The sequence below is a fragment of the Bos grunniens genome, chromosome 25 (assembly GCF_055505025.1).
Source record: "Bos grunniens cultivar Pamir isolate PY7600 chromosome 25, Bosgru_T2T1.0, whole genome shotgun sequence".
Taxonomy (NCBI): domain Eukaryota; kingdom Metazoa; phylum Chordata; class Mammalia; order Artiodactyla; family Bovidae; genus Bos; species Bos grunniens.
The window spans coordinates 29,902,938-29,926,089 of record NC_141189.1 but is presented as its reverse complement, the minus strand read 5'-3'; the positions used below and the strand labels follow the sequence as shown (position 1 = coordinate 29,926,089).

Here is a 23,152-nt window from a genome sequence, read left to right as displayed (position 1 = left end):
TAACATTGGCCTAGCCCTAACGAAATTCCAAGTTTTAGGGCTACTGTCTTCAAACATTTAGCACCATAGACTGAACCTGAGCTAAGTTTTTAAAATCAGACAAAAAATAAAACTAAATTTTCAAGAATATCTATTGGGACTTTGACTCCTATAAATCAATAAAGGCAAGCACAGAGTCCTTCTGTGAGTATTATTCTGTGATATTATCACAGAACATATGGTGCTGAGGTTTATGATCCTAAGTCATACATACCCACTTAGATAAAGTGAAAAGTATAAAGAAAAAGAAAAGAGGGAAAATTATGTCTTGCAGCCACTGTTAACCCTGACATATTTCCTTCCTGGTTTTCTTCTGTGTATTTTCTGTTTCACGTTGTTAAAGTTATAGTAGAGATACAACACTATAAAGTTATAGTGTAGATTAATTCTGGATGTAGAATTAAGGAGTCAAATGATACTGACATTTTCAAAGTTCTCAAAACATATTACCACATTGATATATAGAAAGTTTTTTCTTTTTTTTTAATCAATTGTCATTTCTTTTGGAAATATAAGACCTTGTCTCTATTTCACATAGCTAGCATTGACTGAAGATGCTGTATATATTTGTGTATATCTGCATGTATCACATATGTATAACAGTTTTATTCATTTGATTGGAGAAAAAAATCTATCTAGTTAGAAATTTTGATGTTTCGGGAACTCAGTGTTTTCTCAGATGCATTTCTTCCTTTGTGAATTGTGTTAGTTTCCTTTGCTGGTTTAAAGTGTGTCCTTAGTTTGTATCAGCTTTTTATACATTGAAGATACTAGCATTTATCATAGTTGTATAAAGTTGTATTTTGTCTTTAGCTCTTTTTTTAAGATTAGAAATGGATTTATTTAGAGAGAGAACATTCTGTAGACAAAACGCGGTCCATCTCAAAAGGCTTGAGAGCAGCCTGTCTTTAACTTTATAATGCACAGTTAATTCTCCTATGTATTGAGTCAGTCTTAGTTTACAGATATCAGTATTCTCTGAGATTTCTTCCATTGCTTTTAAGCCCGGAAAATCATCCTCATATGGAGAGATGGAGAAGAGTCATCTTTTTTTTTATGATTTATTATTTAACATTTGACTTTGTAGTCCATTTGGAATTTATTTTAGTATTTCCAGATCCTCTGGAAAATTGTTAATTAAAAAGAGCTCCTTTAAACCTTCCATTATACCACAGCTATATTTTCATAAGTCTCTAAATATTTCTGGCTTCAACTTTACCCAAAAGATTTAAGTGATCCTGGCAGAGAGGTGAAAGTCTTTGATGAGCATCTGAGATCCTTGTTAAGTTGTAAAGTATCTTTAGCACCAAGGAGGTGAGATGGGTCTTCTTTGTGGGGGACAGGAAGAGGGGGCACAGAGGGAGGAGGGCAGCAAGTGAGCTAATAGCTCCATAACACTGTTTTTAATTTTAGGACAAGTTCTCATTTGCGCAAGTGATGACAGGACCTGTTCCCAGCTGCGAGAGTACCTCACTGTCGGAGCAGAGGTCTTCTTGTTGAGACTCTACAGAAAAACCTTTGAGAAGGACAGCAAAGCCGAAGATGTATGGATGAGGTTAAGGAAGGAAGATGACTCAAAGAGAATCATGAAATCCAGCAAGAGGCCCAAAGACCTCCGAGACAAAGACAGGCCCCCTGCCAAAGAGAAGGCCCTCAGAAAGAAGAAACCAAGGTTGACTTTAACTCAGATGATGGGAAGAACTGAAGAACTAGAGGGGGAGGCGGGTGTTGAGGAGGGCAGCCCAAGAGAGCTGACCAGTAGCCCGGAGAGCTGCACAGAAGACATTAAGCACGAGGAGTTTGATATGAATGTGTCCTCCGATGCCGCCTACGGAATCCTGAAAGACCCCCTCACCATCATCCACCCACTCCTGGGCTGCAGTGATCCCTACGCTCTGACACGCGTGCTCCATGAGGTGGAGCCGAGATACGTGGTCTTGTATGATGCAGAGCTGACCTTCGTGCGTCAGCTTGAAATTTACAGGGCGTCTCGGCCCGGGAAGCCTCTCAGGCAAGTTGTAGGGAAGGTGAACTCTCACCTTACAGGCTTCAGCTTCACAGTTCTGTAGGATTTAGCACAGACAGACCAGCTGCACACGGGCTTTCTGATCTTTAATGCTGCCTTGTTGGGATGTTGGCTGAGTTTATGAAACGTTTGACGGTTCAGATCAGTCTGGGAAGTACACCTGAGAAGGAGATCCAGTGTTGCAGTGAAACCGGGAATCTGGGGGAATGCCTCCCTTCTTGTTAACCTTCTCTTCTGCTGTTCAGTGCCGTATTCTTAATGCATCGGTTGTAGCCTATAGGGTGCCGTCTCTGACTAAGCCTAAGAAATTTACAATATCCTAACTTCTCCCACATGTTAATGTAATTATGACTCAGAAATCATTTCATAATTCAAAAGTGTCTTTCATTTAAATCTGAAGAAGTGACTCTTAAGTTACAGCCACATAAAACTGGAGTATTTGAGGAATTATTGTACCAAGTTTTCTTGAGTTTCAAGAGCTATCAGATGAGAAATCTACAGAAATATCAGATGAGAAAATGGTGCCTCCCCAAGAATATAGTGTTCTGGCTCTCCAATTATCCGAGGGAAATAAACAGCAAAATTAATATCCTGAACTCAGCCTGAACCAAAAACAGAGCCAAAAGAAACCTTTCTAGCCAGTTTAACGAAGGCAACCCTTCCAAGTAAAGATGAATGGAGGAGGTGGGTCAGAAATAACACAGGATGAAGAGATTAGACGAAGCTGGTAAAATAATTACAGGCTGATAAATTTTTCATACTTTACCATTGATCAATACTGTAAATAGCTTGTGTGCACCCAAGTTCTCTGTTGCCTGATAATACTGTGTGATGCTTAGAAACAAAGTGTCAGAAATGGAAGGAGCTTTGGAGTTCAACCACTCAGTTCAGCAGGGAGAAACTGAGGCTCAGAGGCGGTGAATGACTTGCCCGCAGCCACTTGGTAGATTCGTGGCAGAGCTGGGGGTCTCTGGACTCATTGGCCAGTGGCCTTTTCCATGTTCACCCTTTAAAAAAATGCAATCTAGGAAGATGAAGGTCGAAAGAAAAATGGAGGGTTAAAAAGGAAAAATATCTCTGATAGAAGGTGAAGAAAAGGTGCTTCATTCAGCTTCTTAGCAACAAACAAGATAGAAAGCTGGCCTTTTATAAGAGAAAAGAGTATGTCAAATTATTTCTTGAGGCACTTGATATAATCCATATGTCCTCTGTGTCCTGGTGTTTATATAAAATGTGTGATGGCTTGGTTCTGTTAAGACATGAATAAAAAGGATCTGAGAAATTACTTGTGAAGATAAAGGTCATATAGATTTCATTTGTTTACTTTTCACTAACATGAACTTTCCTAAGCTGGCTTTTACAACTGCTCTCCAACTTTTTAAACGATTGTTTGGCAGGGGTGCAAAGAAAAAATTGAAAAAAGAGAAGCCGCTAAGATTGTGTTTTCTGATTTGTTTATAGTTATGAGGAAAGAATTATTCTATCCCTCTTTGTTATATTTCAGTGTTTACCTAAACTCCATTCCTCTTGGTGAAAGAAGAAAGGAAAAAAAAAAAAAGCCCATGTGGTAATGAGACCTTTAACAGGTGGGGTTTAGGCTGCTTAATTTTAGCAAGTATGTGATTAATGGAACCTTTTCTTCTTCATCAAATATTTATTATTTGAACACTCTGATTTGCTGATTTCACGCTTTTCCTTCCAGGGATTAAAAATTATGTGTTTGCAGCCTAAAAGAGATCTGTCTTAACTTGCAGGGTTTACTTTCTTATATACGGAGGTTCAACGGAGGAACAGCGCTATCTCACTGCTTTGCGGAAAGAAAAGGAAGCTTTTGAAAAGCTCATAAGGTAAATACACAGGAGATCAGTATGAAGGAATCAAAGGCCTTTGAGATCCAGAGGCTCCTCTGGATCTAGGTGAGGGAATATCTACTAGCCCTTAGGTGCTAGGGAGTCACGTCAAGATACACCTGTGGTCTGATAACCCCCCAGGGTTTACATGGTTCAGCACCCATTTCGTTTTTCCCTGCCTCTCCACCATCCCCATTTGCTTTTCAGGGGTTTGATAGACTATTAGAAACGTGAAGAAAACTGCTTTTTTGTTTGTAAAGAAATAAAACCTAAAGCACCAGCATGTGCTCTCCCCCTCCCCCATGTCCAAGATTTCTCCCTTACCTTGGAATCATGATTTTTTTTCCCCCTTGTGAAATCTCCATTGTCTTGGGTGAGTGACTGCTTTACTCTTTACCCGAAAATACTTTTATGACCTGGTCAGTTCATATCAATAGAATCACTCTGAGAAAACATTTTTATAAAAGTGTGACATTTGTCTGAACAGATGTGTGTTTTTTGAGAATGAGTATCCTTTAATGTTCCAGATCCAGATAGAAAAAACTTTTGGTTTAATAGAAGGAAAATGTTCCTAAGTGAGATATTAGCAAACTGCATGGCTGCCTCTTACCTGTAGGTATCTGAGAAAGCTGATAACATCCCCCAAGGAATGTTGTCAAGGAGATGGCAGCTTGGTGAGAGAAGATGGATCAGGTGGTCTCTCAGGGGCCCCAAGAGCCAGGGTAGGGGCTGGACAGGGAATCCTTGAGCTGAGATAGAGAAGAGGCTAGATGAGAGGAGACCGTGGCCTAGCCTGGCTGGGACCGAGCCAAACCAGTCTTAAAAGCCTGGGACGCTGGCAACACAGCAGTGACAATGAGAGGGCAGAAGTCACTTTTAGTGGTAGTTACCCAGCCAGGACCTCGACAGAGTTTCAAAATGGACAGCCATTCTTCAGCACTGGCTATGAGCTTTCAGTAGATGCCTAAAATATGCAGATACCCTAGTGCATCCAGGAATGGTTTCCAGACACAGGAGCACCTCCTGAATCAGTGCCAGTGAGTCCCTGTAAAGACACTCAGCACAGTGTGGGGGCAGCACCCTGTGCTGTCCTTCCCTCCCCTTCCTCTCCTCTGTGATTGTGGCATGCCTTAGGCAAGGATTCTTACAGCTATCGATCCACAGTTATGGGGCAGTCCTTTCAGCCTGTGAAAATATAGTTTCTTTTTATTTTTTTATTGAAGTATGGTTGATTTGTAATTTGTGTTAATTTCCACTGTATACCAAAGTGATTCAGTTACACACATATAACTCCCATTCCTTCCCTCTCCCAGCCCCTCTCCACCTTGTGAAGTCTTTTCTCTATGTCTGTGAATCTGTTTCATTGTTGTTCAGTTGTTAAGTAGTGTCTGACTGCAGCACGCCAGGCTTCCCTGTCCTTCACCATCTCCCGGAGTTTGCTCAAACTCACGTCCATCGAGTCACTGATGTCATCCAACCATCTCAAACTCTGTTTCCCCCTTCTCCTGCCCTCAATTTTTCCGAGCATCAGGATCTTTTCCAATGAGTCTGCTCTTTGCATCAGGTGGCCAGAGTATTGGAGCTTCAGCATCGGTCCTTCCAGTGAATATGCAGGGTTGATTTCCTTTTGGATTGACTGGTTGGATCTCCTTGTGGTCCAGAGGACTCAAGAGTCTTCTCTAGCATCACAGTTGAAAAGCATCAATTCTTTGGTGCTTAACTTGTTTTATGGTCCCTTCTCAGCGTCTGTACATGCCTACTGTTCCCCTTCTGTTTGCCATGAAGTGATGGCACTGGATGCCAAGATCTTCTTTTTTTGAATATTGAGTCTTAAGCAAGCTTTTTTCCTCTTTTCTTTCACCTTCATCAAGAGGCTCTTTAGTTCCTCTTTACTGTCTGCCATTAGGGTGGTATCTTCTGCATATCTGAGGTGGTTCATATTTCTCCCAGCAGTCTTGATTCCAGCTTGTGATTCATCCAACCTAGCATTTCGCATGATGTACTCTGCATAGAAGTTAAATAAGCATTTAAGTTGAATAAACAACTCCTTTCCCAATTTTGAACCTCTCCATTGTTCCATGTCCAGTTCTAACTCTTGCTTCTTGACCTGCATACAGGTTTCTCAAGAGGCAGGTCAGGTGGTCTTGTATTCCCATCTCTTGAAGAATTTTCCACAGTTTGTTATGATCCACACAGTCAAAGGCTTTAACATAGTGAAGCAGATGTTTTTCTAGAATTCTCTTGCTTTTTCTGTGATCCAATCATTGTTGGCAATTTGATCTCTGGTTCCTCTGCCTTTTCTAAATCCAGCTTGTACATCTAGAATTTCTCGGTTCACATACTGTTGAAGCCTAGCTTGAAGGATTTTGAACATTACCTTGCTAGCGTGTGAAATGAGCACAATTGTATGGTAGTTTGAACATTCTTTGGCATTGCCCTTCTTTGCAATTGAAATGAAAACTGACTTTTTCCTGTCTGGTGTTTTGTGGATAAGTATTTTCTATTAATGTGTTCTGGAGGATAGTTTGTGGGCTTCCCTGGTGGCTCAGATGGTAAAGAATCTGCCTGTAGTGAGGGAGACTGGATTTGATCTCTGTGTTTGAAAGATTCCCTGGTGAAGGGAATGGCTACCCACTCCAGGATTCTTGCCTGGAGAATTCCATGGACAGAAAAGCCTGGTGAGCTATAATCCATGGAGGATATTTTATATGTGTGTATATATGCTTTTTGAAAAAAATATTCCAAAAAGTGTAATAACCATGTCTGTTATACAGACTTCCTCTTCCTGTTCAGAACTTTTAGCTTCTCTCTCTGTGTCTCCTAGACCTTCATCTCCCAAGACTCAGTCAACAGATATTTCTTGAGCATCTATTATGAGCCAATTCCTATGCTCACATTAAAGTGCTAGACTTACAGTGGTGCAGAAAAAAAGCTCAGTTCTGTCTTCTAGAGCTTATCCGCTAGTGTAAAAGACAAACATTGAATGGTTATGCACAGTTAATAAACACTTGCAGGCTGTAGCCTGCAAAGGTGAAAGAAAATGGTATCGAATGAGAGTGTGTCAGAGGGTCAGGGGCAGGGGCTGCGTCAGGGGCAGCATCTCTGAAGGGGTGACCTTTAAGCTGACCTAGGGAGCATGTGTGGTGGTTGCTAAGTAGATAGAAGTGGGCCTAGGGTTGTGTTGTTCAAGAGTGTGTGTGAAAGCTCAGAGGTGCAGGAGGCCGGTTAAGGATTCAGAACTTGACTCTGAAGGCCGTAAGACAGCACTGCAGAGTTCTAAGTAGGAGAATGCCGTAGTGTGTTTTCAGAACACCTGGCACCAAACTCGGAATGGATGGAGTAGGGAAGTAGTCAGGAAGCTATTGCAGTTGTCCGATAAGAACCAGTGGCAGCTAAGATTAGGTTGATGGATAGAAGGGGAGAGATTTAAGCGATATTGAGGAAATGGAGTCAAAGAATTGGTGCCCCTGGATGTGGGCCAGTAACCTCCTAATTGGCTCCTTCACTCTTTTTAAAATTATCCTTTGCCTCAGGCTTCTCTGATTACAAGTGACTGTCTCTAGATTACAATGAGCACATGGAACTAAGATATTCAGATGAGGTTGTTGGTGTTTACGTTGAGGGTCCCTAAAGACCACCCTCAGGCTCAGTGAGTCACCAGAAAGACCCACAGGAGTCAGATAAACTGGGGTCCTCACCATTGTGGCTAATTACAGAGAAAGGACACAGAGTAAAATCAGCAGAGAGAAAGAAAGCACAGAGCCAAGTCCAGGAGAAACCCAGCGTGAGCTTCCGAGTGTCCTCTTCCAGTGAGTTCCCAGGGAAGTGCTTAATTCTGGCATCCGTGTGTGATACCACACACTCAGCATTATCCTCAGGGAAGCTAACCCAAGACTTGGGGTCCAGCGTTTTTACTGGGAGTTAGTCATGCAGATGCAGTACTCAAGGGACAGACTCCGGCTCCCTGGAGATGAAACGTATTCACCATAAATCACACTGGGGCCTGCTGTGTGATCCTCTTATCAGGCGGAGTAGTCCAAGAACTCAGAGCTCAGCTCCCAGAAGCTGGCCAGGGGTTTCCAGGAAGACAAGCTGAGGAGACAGGCCTTTCTTGGGAATGTGCAAGGTTTGAGCATCCCAGGCCTGCTCTCTGAACCCTTTCCTGCCCAGAGCTGTAGCCCAGGGTGCCTGTAGCATCCGAGTAGGTGAGTTGTGTGCGCCAGGCCTCCTCCCCACAGCTGCGTCTTCTCCAGTTCATCAGCACGTAGCCTGGAAACAAGTGCCATCAGTGGACTGTAGCCAGGCCTTGGGGACCCGCATGCATTTCCCAGCTTATACGAGGGACTCTAAACTCAAAGGGCTCAGTGACAAGGCTCAGATCAGCCTGGCCTTGACTGGAAACATCCCTCAGCAGAACCCAGGATGTAGGCTTTCTCCTACATTGCAATTTCTACAGCAATTTCCATACCAGATTTTGGTGTAATTTTATCTATATGGCCTGGCCTAGTTTCTAACTCTCTCACCGGTGACTGTCTGGGTATTATGTTAGGTCTTTCCATATCACACAGATAGTAACACTCTTTAGAACCTTAAGATATTTACTTTCCCAGAAAACTTGGGGAATTTGAGAAGTGTTTGTTTTGAAAAGCAAAATATATGTGAGGTGCGTGGCTGAAAGAGCATTTGCACTGAGCCTGGACTTAGAGAAAAATGTAATGGGAGACTGAGGAAATGCGCTGTTGCCAGGACCTCCACAAGTGATTTTGTAAGAACAAAAGCAACGCTGCTATTTAAAATAACCAGAAAGGAATGAATCAGGCAAGCTGGCAGTGAAAGGACTGTTTGGCTGGACTAGAGATCAGTAGGTTACAGATGACAAGTAAAGAGAAAAAAGATTACATGTCTCAGTATTGATAATAAAATGTTCCCGGGGTCAAAAAATTAGTAATAACATTATGAGTAAACATAGTTTTGGAGAGGTCACCACTTTTCAAAGGGAAGGGTTAGATTATTTGAAATTTTACAGTTAAAAAAATATCACAAAATGGGTTAGCATGAGGACTTGAATAAATGCCCATTTGAAGAGACTCCTCCAGTACCTCCTCCCTGTGTTATCACGTTGTACAAACTATTCAAATACCACTAGAGATGTTAGAGCAATATTAAGAAACCACAGTATTTCAGGTGGATGTAGGAATCTGAATTGTTCAATTATTATTTTGTATCTGTCACATATAGTAATTTGATTATGCTAAATGTGAATGAGGGACTGAATATTTTTAAGTATGACAAATTTCTGTTCAACTAATTTGAGTTACTGGTTAGGAAGACTTAATATTTTCTTCACAACCCTGGTTTCATTTCAGGAGTATGTTTTTTTCTGAAATTTAATTTGCAGTTATAACATTTCATACTAAACTAGCTGTTTTGTTTAACAGTATTAACTGAAGCAGTTGCAGAATCATTTGAAAGAAATCTGTTTTTTAGCATGCAAGTGCGTGTTTGGTCGTGTCAGACTATTTGCGACCCTGTGGACCGTGGCCCGCCAGGCTCCTCTGTCCATGGAATTTTACAGGCAAGAATACTGGAGTAGATTGCCATTTCCTTCACAGTTTTTTTTAGCATAGTCATGGATAATTAGGGGATGAGGTTACTACATTATAGGACTTCCCAGGTGGCTCAGTGGTGAAGAATCAACCTGCCAGTGCAGGAGACACAAGAGACACAGATTCAATCCCTGGGTCGGGAAGATCCCCTGGAGGAGGAAATGGCAACCCACTCCAGTATTCTTGCCTGAAAAATTGCATGGGCAGAGGAGCTTCGTGGGCTACAGTCCATGAGGGCCACAGAGTCAGACATGACTGAGTTACTGAGCACACACACTTACAATATTAATAAAAGCTAACATATGGTGCTTGTTATGTTCTGGGTACTACTCTGAGAGCCTTACATATATTACATGATCTTTATAACAGTCTGTTGAGGTTCAGTTCAGTTCAGTCATGAATCGCCCAGTCGTGTCCAACTTTTTGCTACCCCATGAACTCCAGCACACCAGGCCTCCCTGTCCATCACCAACTCCCGGAGTCCACCCGAACCCAATGTCCACTGAGTCGGTGATGCCATCCAACCATCTCATCCTCCATCGTCCCCTTCTCCTCCTGCCCTCAATCTTTCCCAGCATCAGGGTCTTTTCAAATGAGTCAGCTCTTCGCATCAGGTGGCCAAAGTATTGGAGTTTCAGCTTCAACATCAGTCCTTCCACTGAACACCCAGGACTGATCTTTAGGATGGACTGGTTGGATCTCCTTGCAGTCCCAGGGACTCTCAACAGTCTTCTCCAACACCGCAGTTCAAAAGCATCAATTCTTCGGTGCTTAGCTTTCTTTATAGTCCAACTCTCACATCCATGCATGACCACTGGAAAAACCATAGCCTTGACTAGACAAGGCTTGACTTGGCTTGACGGACCTTTGTTGACAAAGTAATGTCTCTGCTTTTGAATATGCTGTCTAAGTTGGTCATAACTTTCCTTCCAAGGAGTAAGCGTCTTTTAATTTCATGGCTGCAGTCACCATCTGCAGTGATTTTGGAGACCAGAAACATAAAGTCAGCCACTGTTTCCACTGTTTCCCCATCTATTTGCCACGAAGTGATGGGACTGGATGCCATGATCTTAGTTTTCTGAATGTTGAGCTTTAAGCCAACTTTTTCACTCTCCTCTTTCACTTTCATCAAGAGGCTCTCTATTTTTCTTCACTTTCTGCCATAACGGTGGTGTCATCCGCATATCTGAGGTTATTGATATTTCTCCTGGCAATCTTGATTCCAGCTTGTGCTTCCTTCTAACCTGTTGAGGTTAGGTTTTAGTATTCTTCCCATCTTACACACAGAATTGAGGGACAGAGCCTTTAAAAAACTCACCTAAAGTTAACACAGCCAGTAAGTGGTTTCAAATCCACAACATGTGGATGCAGAGTCTGAATTTTAACCCCATGTGCTCTGCAGCCATGCACAGATAACAGATTGATTAGGAAAGGAGGCTGCCCCTGCCTGTGTTGGCTTAGCCAGTAGGGTAAGTGGAGATAAAGAGGGGAAAAAATCCCCCATGTTGATCCCAAATGTAAAAGAAATTTAAGAGCATTGAGTTCTCTGGACAGTTCGCCATTTGTCCCCAGCTGGAGTCTGGTGGGTGTGACAGGGCAGTACTGAGTGACTTTGGACCTGTGATCACTGCAAAGAATTCTGCAGTAACCACTCTGACACTGGTGTTGAGAATAATGGGCAAGAACAGAACTAGAACAACAATCTGTTCATAAAGTGTTACACAAATAACAACTTTGCATTTGTATATTATTTCAAATAGTATAGAATTTATAAACTTGAGTTTCTGTTCACCCGTGGTACCTCTTTATGGTACCGTGCCCTAAGACATTGTGTATCCAGAGTGGCTGAGGAATTGCTCCATCTGATTTTATCTTTCTTTGGAAAACCCTTGGGAATGAGCCCTTGTTGGAATGATTTCTTGTTGCTAATGATTCCCCTTGTTTCACCTTCTGCAGACTCTCTTACTGTAGGCAGTCAGTTCCACAGTTGTTTTTCATGTTGCTGTATTTCCTCAACTCAGTTGCAAGCCAAGCCAGGGCACAGACGCAATCTTACACATCTTTTCTGTTGACCTGGCACAAAAGGACACACAGAGCTCGCTGTTTCCTGAACTGATTCTAACATCCTTTTACTGGTTTTGAAAAATCAGATGATGGCAAGCCTGGCTTAGTCTTCTGTGGTTATTGAGGGTCCTGACATGATTCTGGTTCCTGATGGCAAATCTGAGTTAGGATTCTATAGGCTTGTCAATCTACCAGCTTAAAGTGCTAAGCTTTCTTGAAGACATAAATTATTGGGTAACCATATTTGTATCCAAAATACCTCCCATAGTACGTGGGAGCCTACCCTAAATATTTTAAACGAACAGCTAAGTTAGTGAATCAATACTGCTGTACTGTATAACCTGAGATGTCGATTTTTTTGTTTAAATCTCTGTTGGAAATTTGCTTTCTTGTATTAATCATGATTTTCCTTTAAAACTGGAGAGTGTTTAATGGGGCCTCCAACCTGGAGTTTTTCAAATCAAAGTTAGTTTGGCCATTTCTGTTTTCATGTCTTTAATCATTGGTCTTTAATTATCTTACGATTTCTCTGAAAATATTGGAATATAAATTATTTGAAATCTTTTCAGTGCTCAGTAACACGTTTAGCACATTTGTATAAAAACTCTGAGTAACCTCTTTGTGGCAATGTCCACATGCTTATTTCATGACTCAAAGTGTTTGGAGGACATACAGAATAGAAAATAAGTAAGTTTTTTTTGTTTTTTAACTCCAGAAGATGAGCAGAAGTACCCAACCAAGGAACTCTTTCTGCTTCCATTCCCCATCGCTTCTCTCTGCATATTTCCTTCTGATGTTTCCTGGGTTCTCTTTTAGCACTACAGTTCTGTAGATCATTTTCTAAAATCAGGAATTTTGAAATTAATTCAGAGAGGTTGAAGATGTGTTCCTCCCACCCCCAGGGAAAAGGCTAGCATGGTCATCCCTGAAGAAAGAGAAGGCAGAGACGAAACGAACCTCGACCTTGTGAGAGGCTGCGTGTCTGCCAATGCTACCACCGACACACGCAAAGCCGGTGAGTCCCGCCCTCTGCCGAGCTCTCCTGCTGCCCGTGCCAGAGGCTGTGGGGTTCCAGAGTCTCTCTGCAGCTTGGTTTTTCTCAACAAGCTCTTCAACGGGGGTGTCTGCTCTCATATCCCGGTCTGAACTCTGCTGTTCACTAACCACATGTCTTTCCTGAATCTCGGGCTCCTCACCCATAAGATAAGAGGGGTTGTGTTCTAGGCACCAGCATTGGAAATAAGTTACGTTCCAGCATTGGTTGAGATTCAGAATGTACTTTTGCCAAGAAGCTTTTGTGAATGATGATTAGGTTCTTACGTTAACCCTAAGAGGCCAGTGTCCTCACAGATAAGTGACGGTGCTTTGTTCAGGGTGCATTCCCACCCCTTCCAGGGTTTGCTGATTGCTTCTTGGCACTTTTCTAGACCCCGGGTGTGTGGTACTCTCACTGCCCTGCAGATCCAGGCAGTGGCCTTCCACCAAGGCATGCTGGATGCCCCTTGCACTGGAGTCCGAGGATGACCATGTCCCTCCCACTCCCCAGATCCCCATTTCAGCAGTGCCTTCAGCCAGGTGGCATGGGAAAAACAGTGTGGCTGAGTCGCTTTCTCCTTTGGTGGGGTCAACGCAGTTAAAGCATTGTATCTCAGAATTCACTGTACTTCAGAATAGCCTCTTATGCTTGTTAAAACTCTAGATTCTTGGACCCCACTCCATAGAAATTCTGATTCGATAGATCTGAAACGGGGTCAGCATCTGATGGAAGTGGTCCTTGGACCATACTTTGGGAAGCACGGCCTCAGAGCCTCTGTGTCTTTTGAAGAAGATTCCTAACTCCAACAGGTTGGGGACATTTCATGCAGGACAGCAAGATACCTGGCAATATGAAGGAAGATAGAGCCTGCGGGTACCACACGGAAAGCTATTCACAGAATCTGCCCTCTGAGTCCAGTCTTCTCAGCACTCCTATTAGCTTCCCTTTTGCTGCTGTAACAAATTGCCACAAACTTTAGTGTCTTGAAAGAACATGCAGTCATTATCTAACAGTTATTATACAATCCAAAGTCCAAATGGGTTTCACTGAGTTAAAAAGAAGGTGTCTGCAGGGCTGCGCTCCCTCTGGAGGCTCTGGGGGAGAATCCCTTCCTCTTCCAGGTCATCCAGGGCTGCCTGCTCCCTCGCTCGTGGCTCCTTCCTCCACCTTCAACACCAGCAGCTCTGCCTCTGAGCTTCCTGCTTCCTTCCTTTGCTTATAAGGGCCCTTGGACCTGTCTCAATAATCCAGAAGAATCTCCCAGTCTTGAGACCCCTAATTTAATCACGTTTCCAGAGTCCCCTTTGCTGTGTAAAGTAACATATTGGCAGCTTCCAGGGGTTAGAACAGAGACATCTTCCGTAGGGGCATTATTCTACCTGCAGAAGCCATCATGTAGTCCTTCAGCCAGCAGTGTTGGCGTCACCTGGGAGCTTGTTAGAAATGCAGGCTCTTGGGCCCTCTTCCACACCTACAGAATGCAGTAGGTGTTGTCACTCCATCCCAGGCGATTCATATGCACGTTAGTGGGAGAAGCTCTGTGTTCCTGTTTCTCCCAGCTTCTTCCATGCCCGAAAAGCTTCAAAATTTCTCACAGCAGCTCACATGGCAGTTTATCGAGAGAACATTACTAAGCATCTCCTGCGTGCGAGGCTCTGTGCTAGGAATTGGGGTGACGATCAGTAAAGAGTGGTCAATGTATCAGTGAGGGGCGAAGAGGAGCCCCAAAGGGAAGATGATGGTGAGTGCTGGTGTCTGTGAATTCTGTGTAAGGAAGTATTTACCAAGAGACCCCAATTTCCTAGTAGCTTTATTTAGTTTAAGGGAAATTGCCTTCAACCGTAAATAAACCTTTTTGAAAATACAGGAAAATGTGGAATAACGTAATATTGTGTAACCAGGCATGGGAGACTAATAGCAGAAACACAGACATCTGACTTTAATTGTGATCTTCCATCTTTGAGAGTTACTCCTCAGCAACGTTTCTTTAAATGCTTTTTTTTCTTCTCAGGCGGCCAGGAGCAGAATGGTACCCAGCAGAGCATCGTTGTGGACATGCGGGAGTTTCGAAGTGAGCTCCCGTCACTGATCCACCGCCGGGGCATCGACATCGAGCCAGTGACCCTGGAGGTCGGAGACTACATCCTGACTCCGGAAATGTGCGTGGAGCGCAAGAGCATCAGTGATCTGATTGGCTCTTTGAACAACGGCCGCCTCTACAGCCAGTGCATCTCCATGTCCCGCTACTACAAGCGGCCGATGCTTCTGATCGAGTTCGACCCCACTAAGCCTTTCTCTCTCATGTCCCGCGGCGCCTTCCATCAGGAGATCTCCGGCAACGATGTCAGCTCCAAGCTCACCCTCCTCACTCTGCACTTCCCCCGGCTCCGGATCCTCTGGTGCCCCTCCCCACACGCCACTGCCGAGCTGTTTGAGGAGTTGAAGCAGAACAAGCCACAGCCAGACGCCACCACCGCCATGGCTGTGTCCGCCGATTCCGAGACTCTCCCCGAGGCAGAGAAGTATAACCCCGGTCCCCAGGACTTCTTGTTAAAAATGCCAGGGATAAATGCCAAAAACTGTCGCTCCTTGATGAACCACGTCAAGAACATCGCTGAATTAGCAAGCCTGCCCTTCGACGAGCTGGCGAGCATGCTGGGGAACACGGCCAGTGCGCGGCAGCTCTATGACTTCATTCACACCTCCTATGCAGAGGTCCTGTCCAGAGGGAAAATGAAAAAATGAGCAGTGCTGCCTATTTTCTTATCCCCTGACTGTGCTTCTGAACTGCTCTTTGCCTGCCCTCACAGATCTTTATTATTAGCCCAGTAGCTCTTTCCCGTGGGATTCCCAGGGAGCTCAGTGGTAAAGAACCTGCCTGTCAGTGCAAGAGACGCAGGTTCTATCCCCAGGTTGGGAAGACCCCTTGGAGGAGGAAATGGCAACCCACTCCAGTATTCTTGCCCGGGAAATCCCATGGAATCCCATGTAGCCTGGTGAGCTACAGTCCATGGAGTCACAAAAGAGTCAGACACGACTCGGCGACCAAACAACAAAGCTCATTCTCTTCCAATCTGTGAGCAGTTGTGCTGTTTCCTGGGTCAGGGGACCGGAGGCCAAGGCTGGGCTCTGAGCTTTGTGTTTAGGCATCATTTTCACTGCACCATCCACGCCAGGTCTAGTACTTTCCATCTTTACCTGAGGTGTTGTCAGGATCAGGGACAGTGTCTGCAGGCATTTATAGAAGGCTGTTTATGAAACAAGCAGAGACTTCGGTTTCCTTCGGAGACTAATAAAATGCACAGTTGCGTTCTTACCCTCTGTCTGAGAGGGACCTCTGGGGCTCTGAGAAGGGAGCATCTCTGCCCCTCCTCACCAGTGCTCTCCATGCTGTCCTCAGCTGCGTGCTTCTCCTAACTGCCTGCCTCCAGGATAAGCTCATGGGACTTGCTACTGCTAATCAAAGAAAGACCGCCACCTCTAGAACAGGCCAGTTGGTCTTCTGACCACCTGAAGATACACAGCATGTACCATAACCATACCTGGTTTGTTCAAAACCAGTATTTTTAAAACATAAAATGAATTACCTATTTACAGAACTGGATTGTCTAGAAGGAGCCCTAAAAATTCTGTTTCTGCATATATTTAACCTCCTGAGTCCAGTGATCTCTGACCAAATGGCTACTCCGGGAGTCTGTTAGATGCCCTCCTTCCCAGTGTCTCCTCACCTGCCCTGGGACGCCCCCAGCACAGGTCCTCGCCCAGGCCCCTGCCCCCCACTCTCCTGAGCTGGACTGGCCTCCTGCGTCTCTCTGTGAGGACTGGATGCAAGCAAAGGAGGGACCCACAGTTTTTAAGGTTCAGTTTTCCTTCCTTGATTTGAACTACAAGTGTTGCGAGGAAATGGAAGATCAATGCATAGAATATATAAAAATCTTAAAGAAATATATATATATATTTTAAAACTCCATAAGGAAAACAGTCTCACTGGAAACCTTCCTGTGATTGACTTTACTTAGCTTCTTACAGAAGTATACATACAGGACTTTCACAGCGTCTTTGTGCAGCTTTTAAACTTTGATATTGAACCATTATTAACTTAGATATTATTCACATATTTAGTGATGAGTCGATCTTCTACCTCAAGAGCTGCTGTTGAAGAGCATAAGTTCCACTGGCCACATCACATAGGGTCATGTTTCGTCAGCATCAGCTGTGTTTTTATTTGTCACAGTGTCTGAACTCAGAGTAGACAGGGGACTGTGTGACATGAAATGGTCTTCATCTTTAATACAGTCTTTCAAGTGTCATCACTAAACCAAATCTGTTGTCTTGACATCTTGGTTTCTTGGTATGTTGACATAAGTTAAAGTGTGTGGATTTTGAACTCTGCAAGGGTACCATAAGAATGAATTAAGGGGTACCAAATTGTTATCATCAGACTCTGTAGAGTGACTTGGAAAAGAGAGAAGAAGACAAGAAACAGAGATTAGTTTATGGTAGAATAAAGATTTGGGATACTAACTCTGTCCCAGGGTTAAAAATACACCCTTGAGAATAGAAAATAAAATGTCAGGCACATATGTTAACTTTCACTTTCCTCTGCATTTCTTTCTTTAAGCACTCAGTCATAGTCATGTATTTTAAGTACATTAAAATAGATCCCACCTCAGATAGAGATGGTTGTTATCATTTTTCTTCACTCCATCCTAGCACTTGTGCTTGAGAAATGTAATTTCTATTTTTTCCCCTAGTATAATTCCACCTGCCTTTTATTGTTCTTTCATTACATAAAAGGAAAACCCTAACAGCACATTTTTTGAGAAGGGTTTCACTCCAAGTTTTCAAAAATAAGCTCTCTTAAAGCTACTGTTTTAAAATAGTCCTCGTTACCTGCTACAACATAGAAGATGGTTGTATTTAGTTAGATGTATTTAGAGAGCCGACGTCCTCTGGCTCCCAAAGACTTACTTGCTGTTGTACCTACTAGGAGGAGGATATGGCATCCCACTCCAGTACTCTTGACTGGAGAATCCCGTGGACAGAGGAGCCTGGTGAGCTACAATCCATAGGGTTGCACAGAGTTGGATGTGACTGAAGCGACTTAGCATGCACAACGCACATACCTACAGGACATCTTAAGAGGGGGCACAGGCTCAGATGTGTTTAAATTATGGATGGTAGTTTCTAATGAACTCTAAAATGGTCATTATAATTGAAAGGCTCTTATTGCCACTTCCTCTTCCAACTAAATAAATATATCTTAGTGTCTCCAGTTCTGAAAACCCTTCAACATAACCGTCACGTATTTACTTTACATCAACTTCTTTTACGAATTTTTATAGCCTAAGAATCTGGCAAAGAACTAGAAATGCATGCAGTTGAAAAATCTTTATCACTTTGTTTTCTAGCAGCATTTTATTAGCTTTGCCCTTTTTTTTTTTCCAAAATCACAAATATCCAATTAAGAACTTATGCTTAGCTTTTTTAAAACCTTTTTTTAAGAACTCAAGACCAGCATTATTCTAGTTTATAAGTTTTTTGCACAAAACTTTCAGTACATGAAATATTGTGAGAAATGGTTTTCAGTTTTGTTTAAATCACAGTGCCTCTCTTGATACTTTCTCAAATTATATATAAGAAATCATTTTTAATAGTGGCTATAAATAATATCCTTTTGGCAACCAGTTACTGTTTCTTTAATCTGAGGCTTAGTATATCTATGTCTGCATATGTTTGGGTACATCCAGATTGTAGTTTCCCAGCTCATGAGAGGACTGAAAACAATTATCTCATTTATCAACCCTCTGAGACGCAGAAGGTTAAGACTAGATTTGGTCGTGTTGAGAAAACAGAGTATGGAGTTAATAGATGGCCTCCAGCAGGAAAACCTACACTGAAGTGAATCCGGAGAGGTGGGTGGGGGAGAAAGACAGGCATTATTAGTCTTTGCTTTTGTTTTTCAAGCATAATTTGATTTTCTTCTGGCTCAGAAAACTTCTTTAGGGAAATTCCCTTCTCTTTTGTGTTCAGTTGAACCTAGGAATGTCCCCTTAAGAACCAACATTTTAGGAAAATTCTTTTCTCAGGCTTGAGCCTATTAAAACTTACCCAGACTTCAACATGAGTTGTCACTTCTCTTCATTATTTTGCTTTCTATTTTGGTTTATAGCTATTTCCTGTCTGATTCTGAGCCTCAGTCCTTAGTCTACCATCTTTACCCATAGTTTTTTGGTGGCCTACACCACTGTTGTGTTTTTGATTCAAGGTTATATAAGCCAAAATTGGGATGGGAGGGATACCTAACCATTTATATCAATTTGTGACAGAGTTGTTTGTGTATGTTTTAATAAAATGTGTATTTATTCAGTATTTCAACATTCTGTGGGCAAAATAAAAACAACCAAGTGGAGTGGGAAGGAGTACATTCCCAGTATATGATAGTTACCAATGTGTTGGTACATTTAATTTAAAACTATAGAGAATATTTAATTAGTTTTTCATACAGAATAAGTGATTAAAGCTGAAATGTGCTTTGAACCACTGCTTTGGCATTTGACTTGCTTGGGAAGCCCACTTTCTAAGGCTCCAGTGTATTTTTCTTCTGGTTATTTTCCTTTGCTGCTTTTCATTTTGTAGCATGTGTCCTTAAGGAGGGAGAAAAAATGATTCTTCTGAAAATACTCGTGTGTTGACAATGTAATGAATGTGTCATAAGCACAGTGCCTGGGACACCAACTCAACAAAGGTTAATTCTTGCCACCCATGACTCAGACATTTTTGTCCCTTTAACATCAAAGTTGAAAGAAGTAAATTATTCTTTTGAAACAAGAATTTAAGTTATTAGTTTACTAATTTGCTCATTTGGATGATTTAATTATTTTGAGCTTCCATGGGGGCTCAGATGGTAAATAATCCACCTGCCAATGCAGGAGACCCGGGTTTGATCCCTGGGTGGAAAAGATCCCCTAGAGAAGGGAATGGCCACCCAAAATTCCATGGACAGAGGAGCCTGGCGGGCTTCAGTCCATAGAGTTGCAAAGAGTTGGACACGACTGAAAGACCAACAGTTATTTTGCTTCTGCTTTAAAATGTAGAACCTAAACCCTCTTTAATGTATAGTGTCAGTTTATTTCTCAAAATGTTTATGTCCCAATCAACACTTTGGTGGAATAATGAGCCCTGGTAAAGTGAAGGTGTTAAGTTGCTCAGTCACGTCCAACTCTCCGCTGCCCCATGCACTGTAACCCAACCCAGGCATCAAACCCTTAGTAGGAATATAACTCAAATTTATTAGCAGTTGTGCTTTATCTCTTTTAACTCATGGCAAAGCCATAAAGTTACAGATACTTAAAATTTTCTTTTACAGTGACGAAACTGAGGCATAGAGGTAATTTTTCCCGAAGTCATCACATAAATAGTGGAACCGTGATTTCAACTCAAGCTCTTGGATTCCAGAGCTCATAATGAAAAACTTGAGGGCAAAGGAGGGCCCAGTGGAGAGTGGGGAACTATGTTTTGTGTCTCCTTTCCTGAATCTAATAACAAATATAGAGAAAGCAGATTGGTTTGTTTCCATGCCTCTCAAGAGAAGAGTGTGCAGAGCAAATACGCAAAACGTGGAAACAGGTCAACGAGATACTGAGCACCTCTTCTCTGCAGACCTGGGTATTGTCTAGTGACCTCTGCTGCCCAGGGATTATCTGACTTTCTAGAGTTGTGAACCTTTTGCTGACTGCTTAGGAACACTATTTTGCGTGCTTATAGAGAATAGAGGTTAACTTGCAGAAAGCTGATAGCTCTACAGATGAGTCTTGTCCAGTAACATCACAAAGGTTATCGTCTGGTGGGACATTAGCCAATTTTGCATTTGTTAGTAAATTTATTTCTACATTCCTTTGACCAGCTAGCTACAAATCTCCAGGTCCTTCAATTTTCTCTTAACTCAGTCAATATCTAACTGGTTTCCTCATTAATGGGATTGAATTTAAAAAAAAAAAACTTTGACTTCTGTTATTTTTCTGTTTGTATGAGAGCCCATATATTTAACCTTTTGAAAATTGTACTTTGCAAATGATATTGCCAACAGGATCTCCCATATAATGATGAAACCATATTTCCAGCCTCATTCATCCTAAAATGAAACTTTGTAAACTAGAAAGTATAAGTTAAACCTTCCAGTGGACCTCTGTTTCTCATTTTATGAAAGCTCAACTGAATCTTTAATCTGAGTTCCTTTTCTATGTTGTATTATCAGTGTTAAAGAGACTGATTAATGAATGAGGAAAAAAATATATATATATATTCACACACAATATGGCTTCCCTGGTGGCTCAGTAGTAAAGAATCCATGTTCAATGCAGGAGATGCAGGTTCTATCTCTGGGTGGGGAAGATCCCCTGGAGGAGGAAATGGCAACCCACTCTAGTATTCTTGCCTGAGAAATCCCATGGACAGGGGAGCCTGGCGGCCTAAGGTCCATGGGATTGCAAAGAGAGACAACTGAATCGACAGCACGAACACGTGTGCACACACATGATATATGTACACATATTTAAGAACTGTACTTTAGAACTAGGACACTAATATCAAAAACTATAAATCGATTAAATATTTAAGAACCATAGATACATTTTAAGATGCTGGCTCAGTAGACCTATGTTTTTCATTGTTTACAAACACTCAACTGAATCTTTAATCTGAATTCCTTTTCTGTGTTGTATTATCAGTGTTAAAAAGGCTGATTAATGAATGAGGAAAAAAATTTTAGACATTCCCAAGGATCCATTTGCCTGAAGTTTTTTCTACATCGAAAGAACAGTGCTCCCTGAGGGCCTGAGAGACAAGTAAACAAAACCAAGCTGTGATTTCAAACAAGGGAATTCCCTGGGATTTATGAAAACAGTAAATGAACTGGGTCTGATGCAATGGTGATGTGGATTATTTGAGAGGATATTCAGGGACACTTTTCCCGTAACGATGAGCTCCAGAACTTTGGTGTCCGAGAGAACGCCTTTCACTGAGTGAGCGATTTGCTTCCCTGTGCAACTTTGTTTCTGGGAAGGGTGTCACCCAACAGAAACTTGAGGAAGAAGAAAGCTCAGTAGACAAAGGGAAGCGTGACCAGGCAGGTTTGTTTTTGGCATAAGGCGTTTATTGCATAAGGCGGGGGACTCTCGGCTCGGTGCAGTAACAGTCTGTGCCATCAAGGACATTCAGTCGTGCAGTAAAGAGAATTCAAAGAACATAAGCCAAGCAGAATAATAAAAATGCCACCAGAGAGGGATAAGTGTTCCAGGGGCCAGAGAAAGATGTCATATCCGATGGTAGGAAGCAGGGATGGCCTCAGAGAGAAGATAGAATTTGAGATGAGTCTTAAAGAACAGCTAGAATTTCATCAGACAGAGATGCAGACAATGCACTTAAGTCCAAGTCCAGAGCACCAGCAAAGGAGCAGATGGTGTTTAAAGAAAGAGTCATGAACAGCAGAGTTGGAGCAAGACACGGGGGCCATATTATGCAAGTCTCTCAAGTGCTAGGCTCAAGGAGTTTGTCCTTATTTTGGTAGAAAAACGTATGTTTGAGTACGAGAAGGGCGTGACTAGGAAGTCTGTTTTAAGGCTTCGGTCTGGTAGTAAGTTTGAAATGGAAAGGAACTAGCATCAGTTGAGCGTTTAAAGCGCACCAGACGTTCTACATATGTTGTTGTTCAGCCACTGAGTCGTGTCTGACTCTTTGTAACTCCATGGGCTGCAGCACACCAGGCTTCTCTGTCCTTCACATATGGTACCCCCATTAAATCCTCACACCTCAAAGTATGGATTTATACCTTGTTTTACAGGTAAAGAGACTTAAGAGTTAGGGATTATGAAAGTAAAGGCACAGTGAAAGTAAATGGCAGAGATGGAAGTCCAACTCCAAAGCCTACTTTCTACCATAATTTGCTGTCTTGAAGAAGGGCTGGATGTGAAAACACCATTTCAGAAGTGGTAGCAATTTCGGCAGCAGGTCTGGTGGGATGATGACCAGAACTCAGATAGCAGCTTTGGAAATGGAAAGAAGGACACAAATGGGAGAAGCATCAATGGGCAGGCAACGGAATGTGGCAACGGAAGTATCTGCCTAGGAAGAGTCTGAATAACACCTAACCTTTAAGCCTTAGGAAATGATGGCGCTGTTAACAGAGCCTGGAGAAGGATCCAATTGTGTTGGGAAGATTAAATTCAGTTTTGATAGGGTTGGTTTTGATATAATCTATAAGCAAACAGTCTCAGCTGAAAATGTAGTAGATATTTGCTTAGAAATGAGAATTGAAGAGATCAGATAAATGGTTAAAGCAAGTATGAAACAGATAGGACTTAAAAAGTGCCTAAATTTAGGAGGTGAGACAACAGAGGAGACAGACTACAAAAAGAAGATTCTGAATCATGCAGCAACCAGAATCAAAGGCAGGAGAGAACTTGAAGGGAATGGCCCTTGGGATTAGGAGTGGAGCAGTAGGAATGCTTATTGCCTGGGTGTGCAGCAGGCA

The 23,152-nt window shown here is 42.5% G+C and overlaps 1 protein-coding gene across 4 annotated transcripts in view; it reads left to right on the top strand.

Moving 5' to 3' along the window:
- The window catches only part of ERCC4 (ERCC excision repair 4, endonuclease catalytic subunit), a 41,293-nt gene extending 22,132 nt beyond the window's left edge, over positions 1 to 19,161 (top strand). For all 4 annotated transcript variants that reach the window (XM_086375694.1, XM_086375697.1, XM_086375698.1 and 1 more), the window contains exons 8-11: positions 1,453 to 2,050; positions 3,820 to 3,912; positions 12,488 to 12,600; positions 14,633 to 19,161. In XM_086375694.1, the coding sequence (XP_086231820.1) occupies positions 1,453 to 2,050; positions 3,820 to 3,912; positions 12,488 to 12,600; positions 14,633 to 15,366 (1,538 nt within the window). In that variant the 3' untranslated portion in view covers positions 15,367 to 19,161. The remainder of the gene's footprint in view (positions 1 to 1,452; positions 2,051 to 3,819; positions 3,913 to 12,487; positions 12,601 to 14,632) is intronic.
- The last annotated feature ends 3,991 nt before the right edge of the window (positions 19,162 to 23,152 follow it).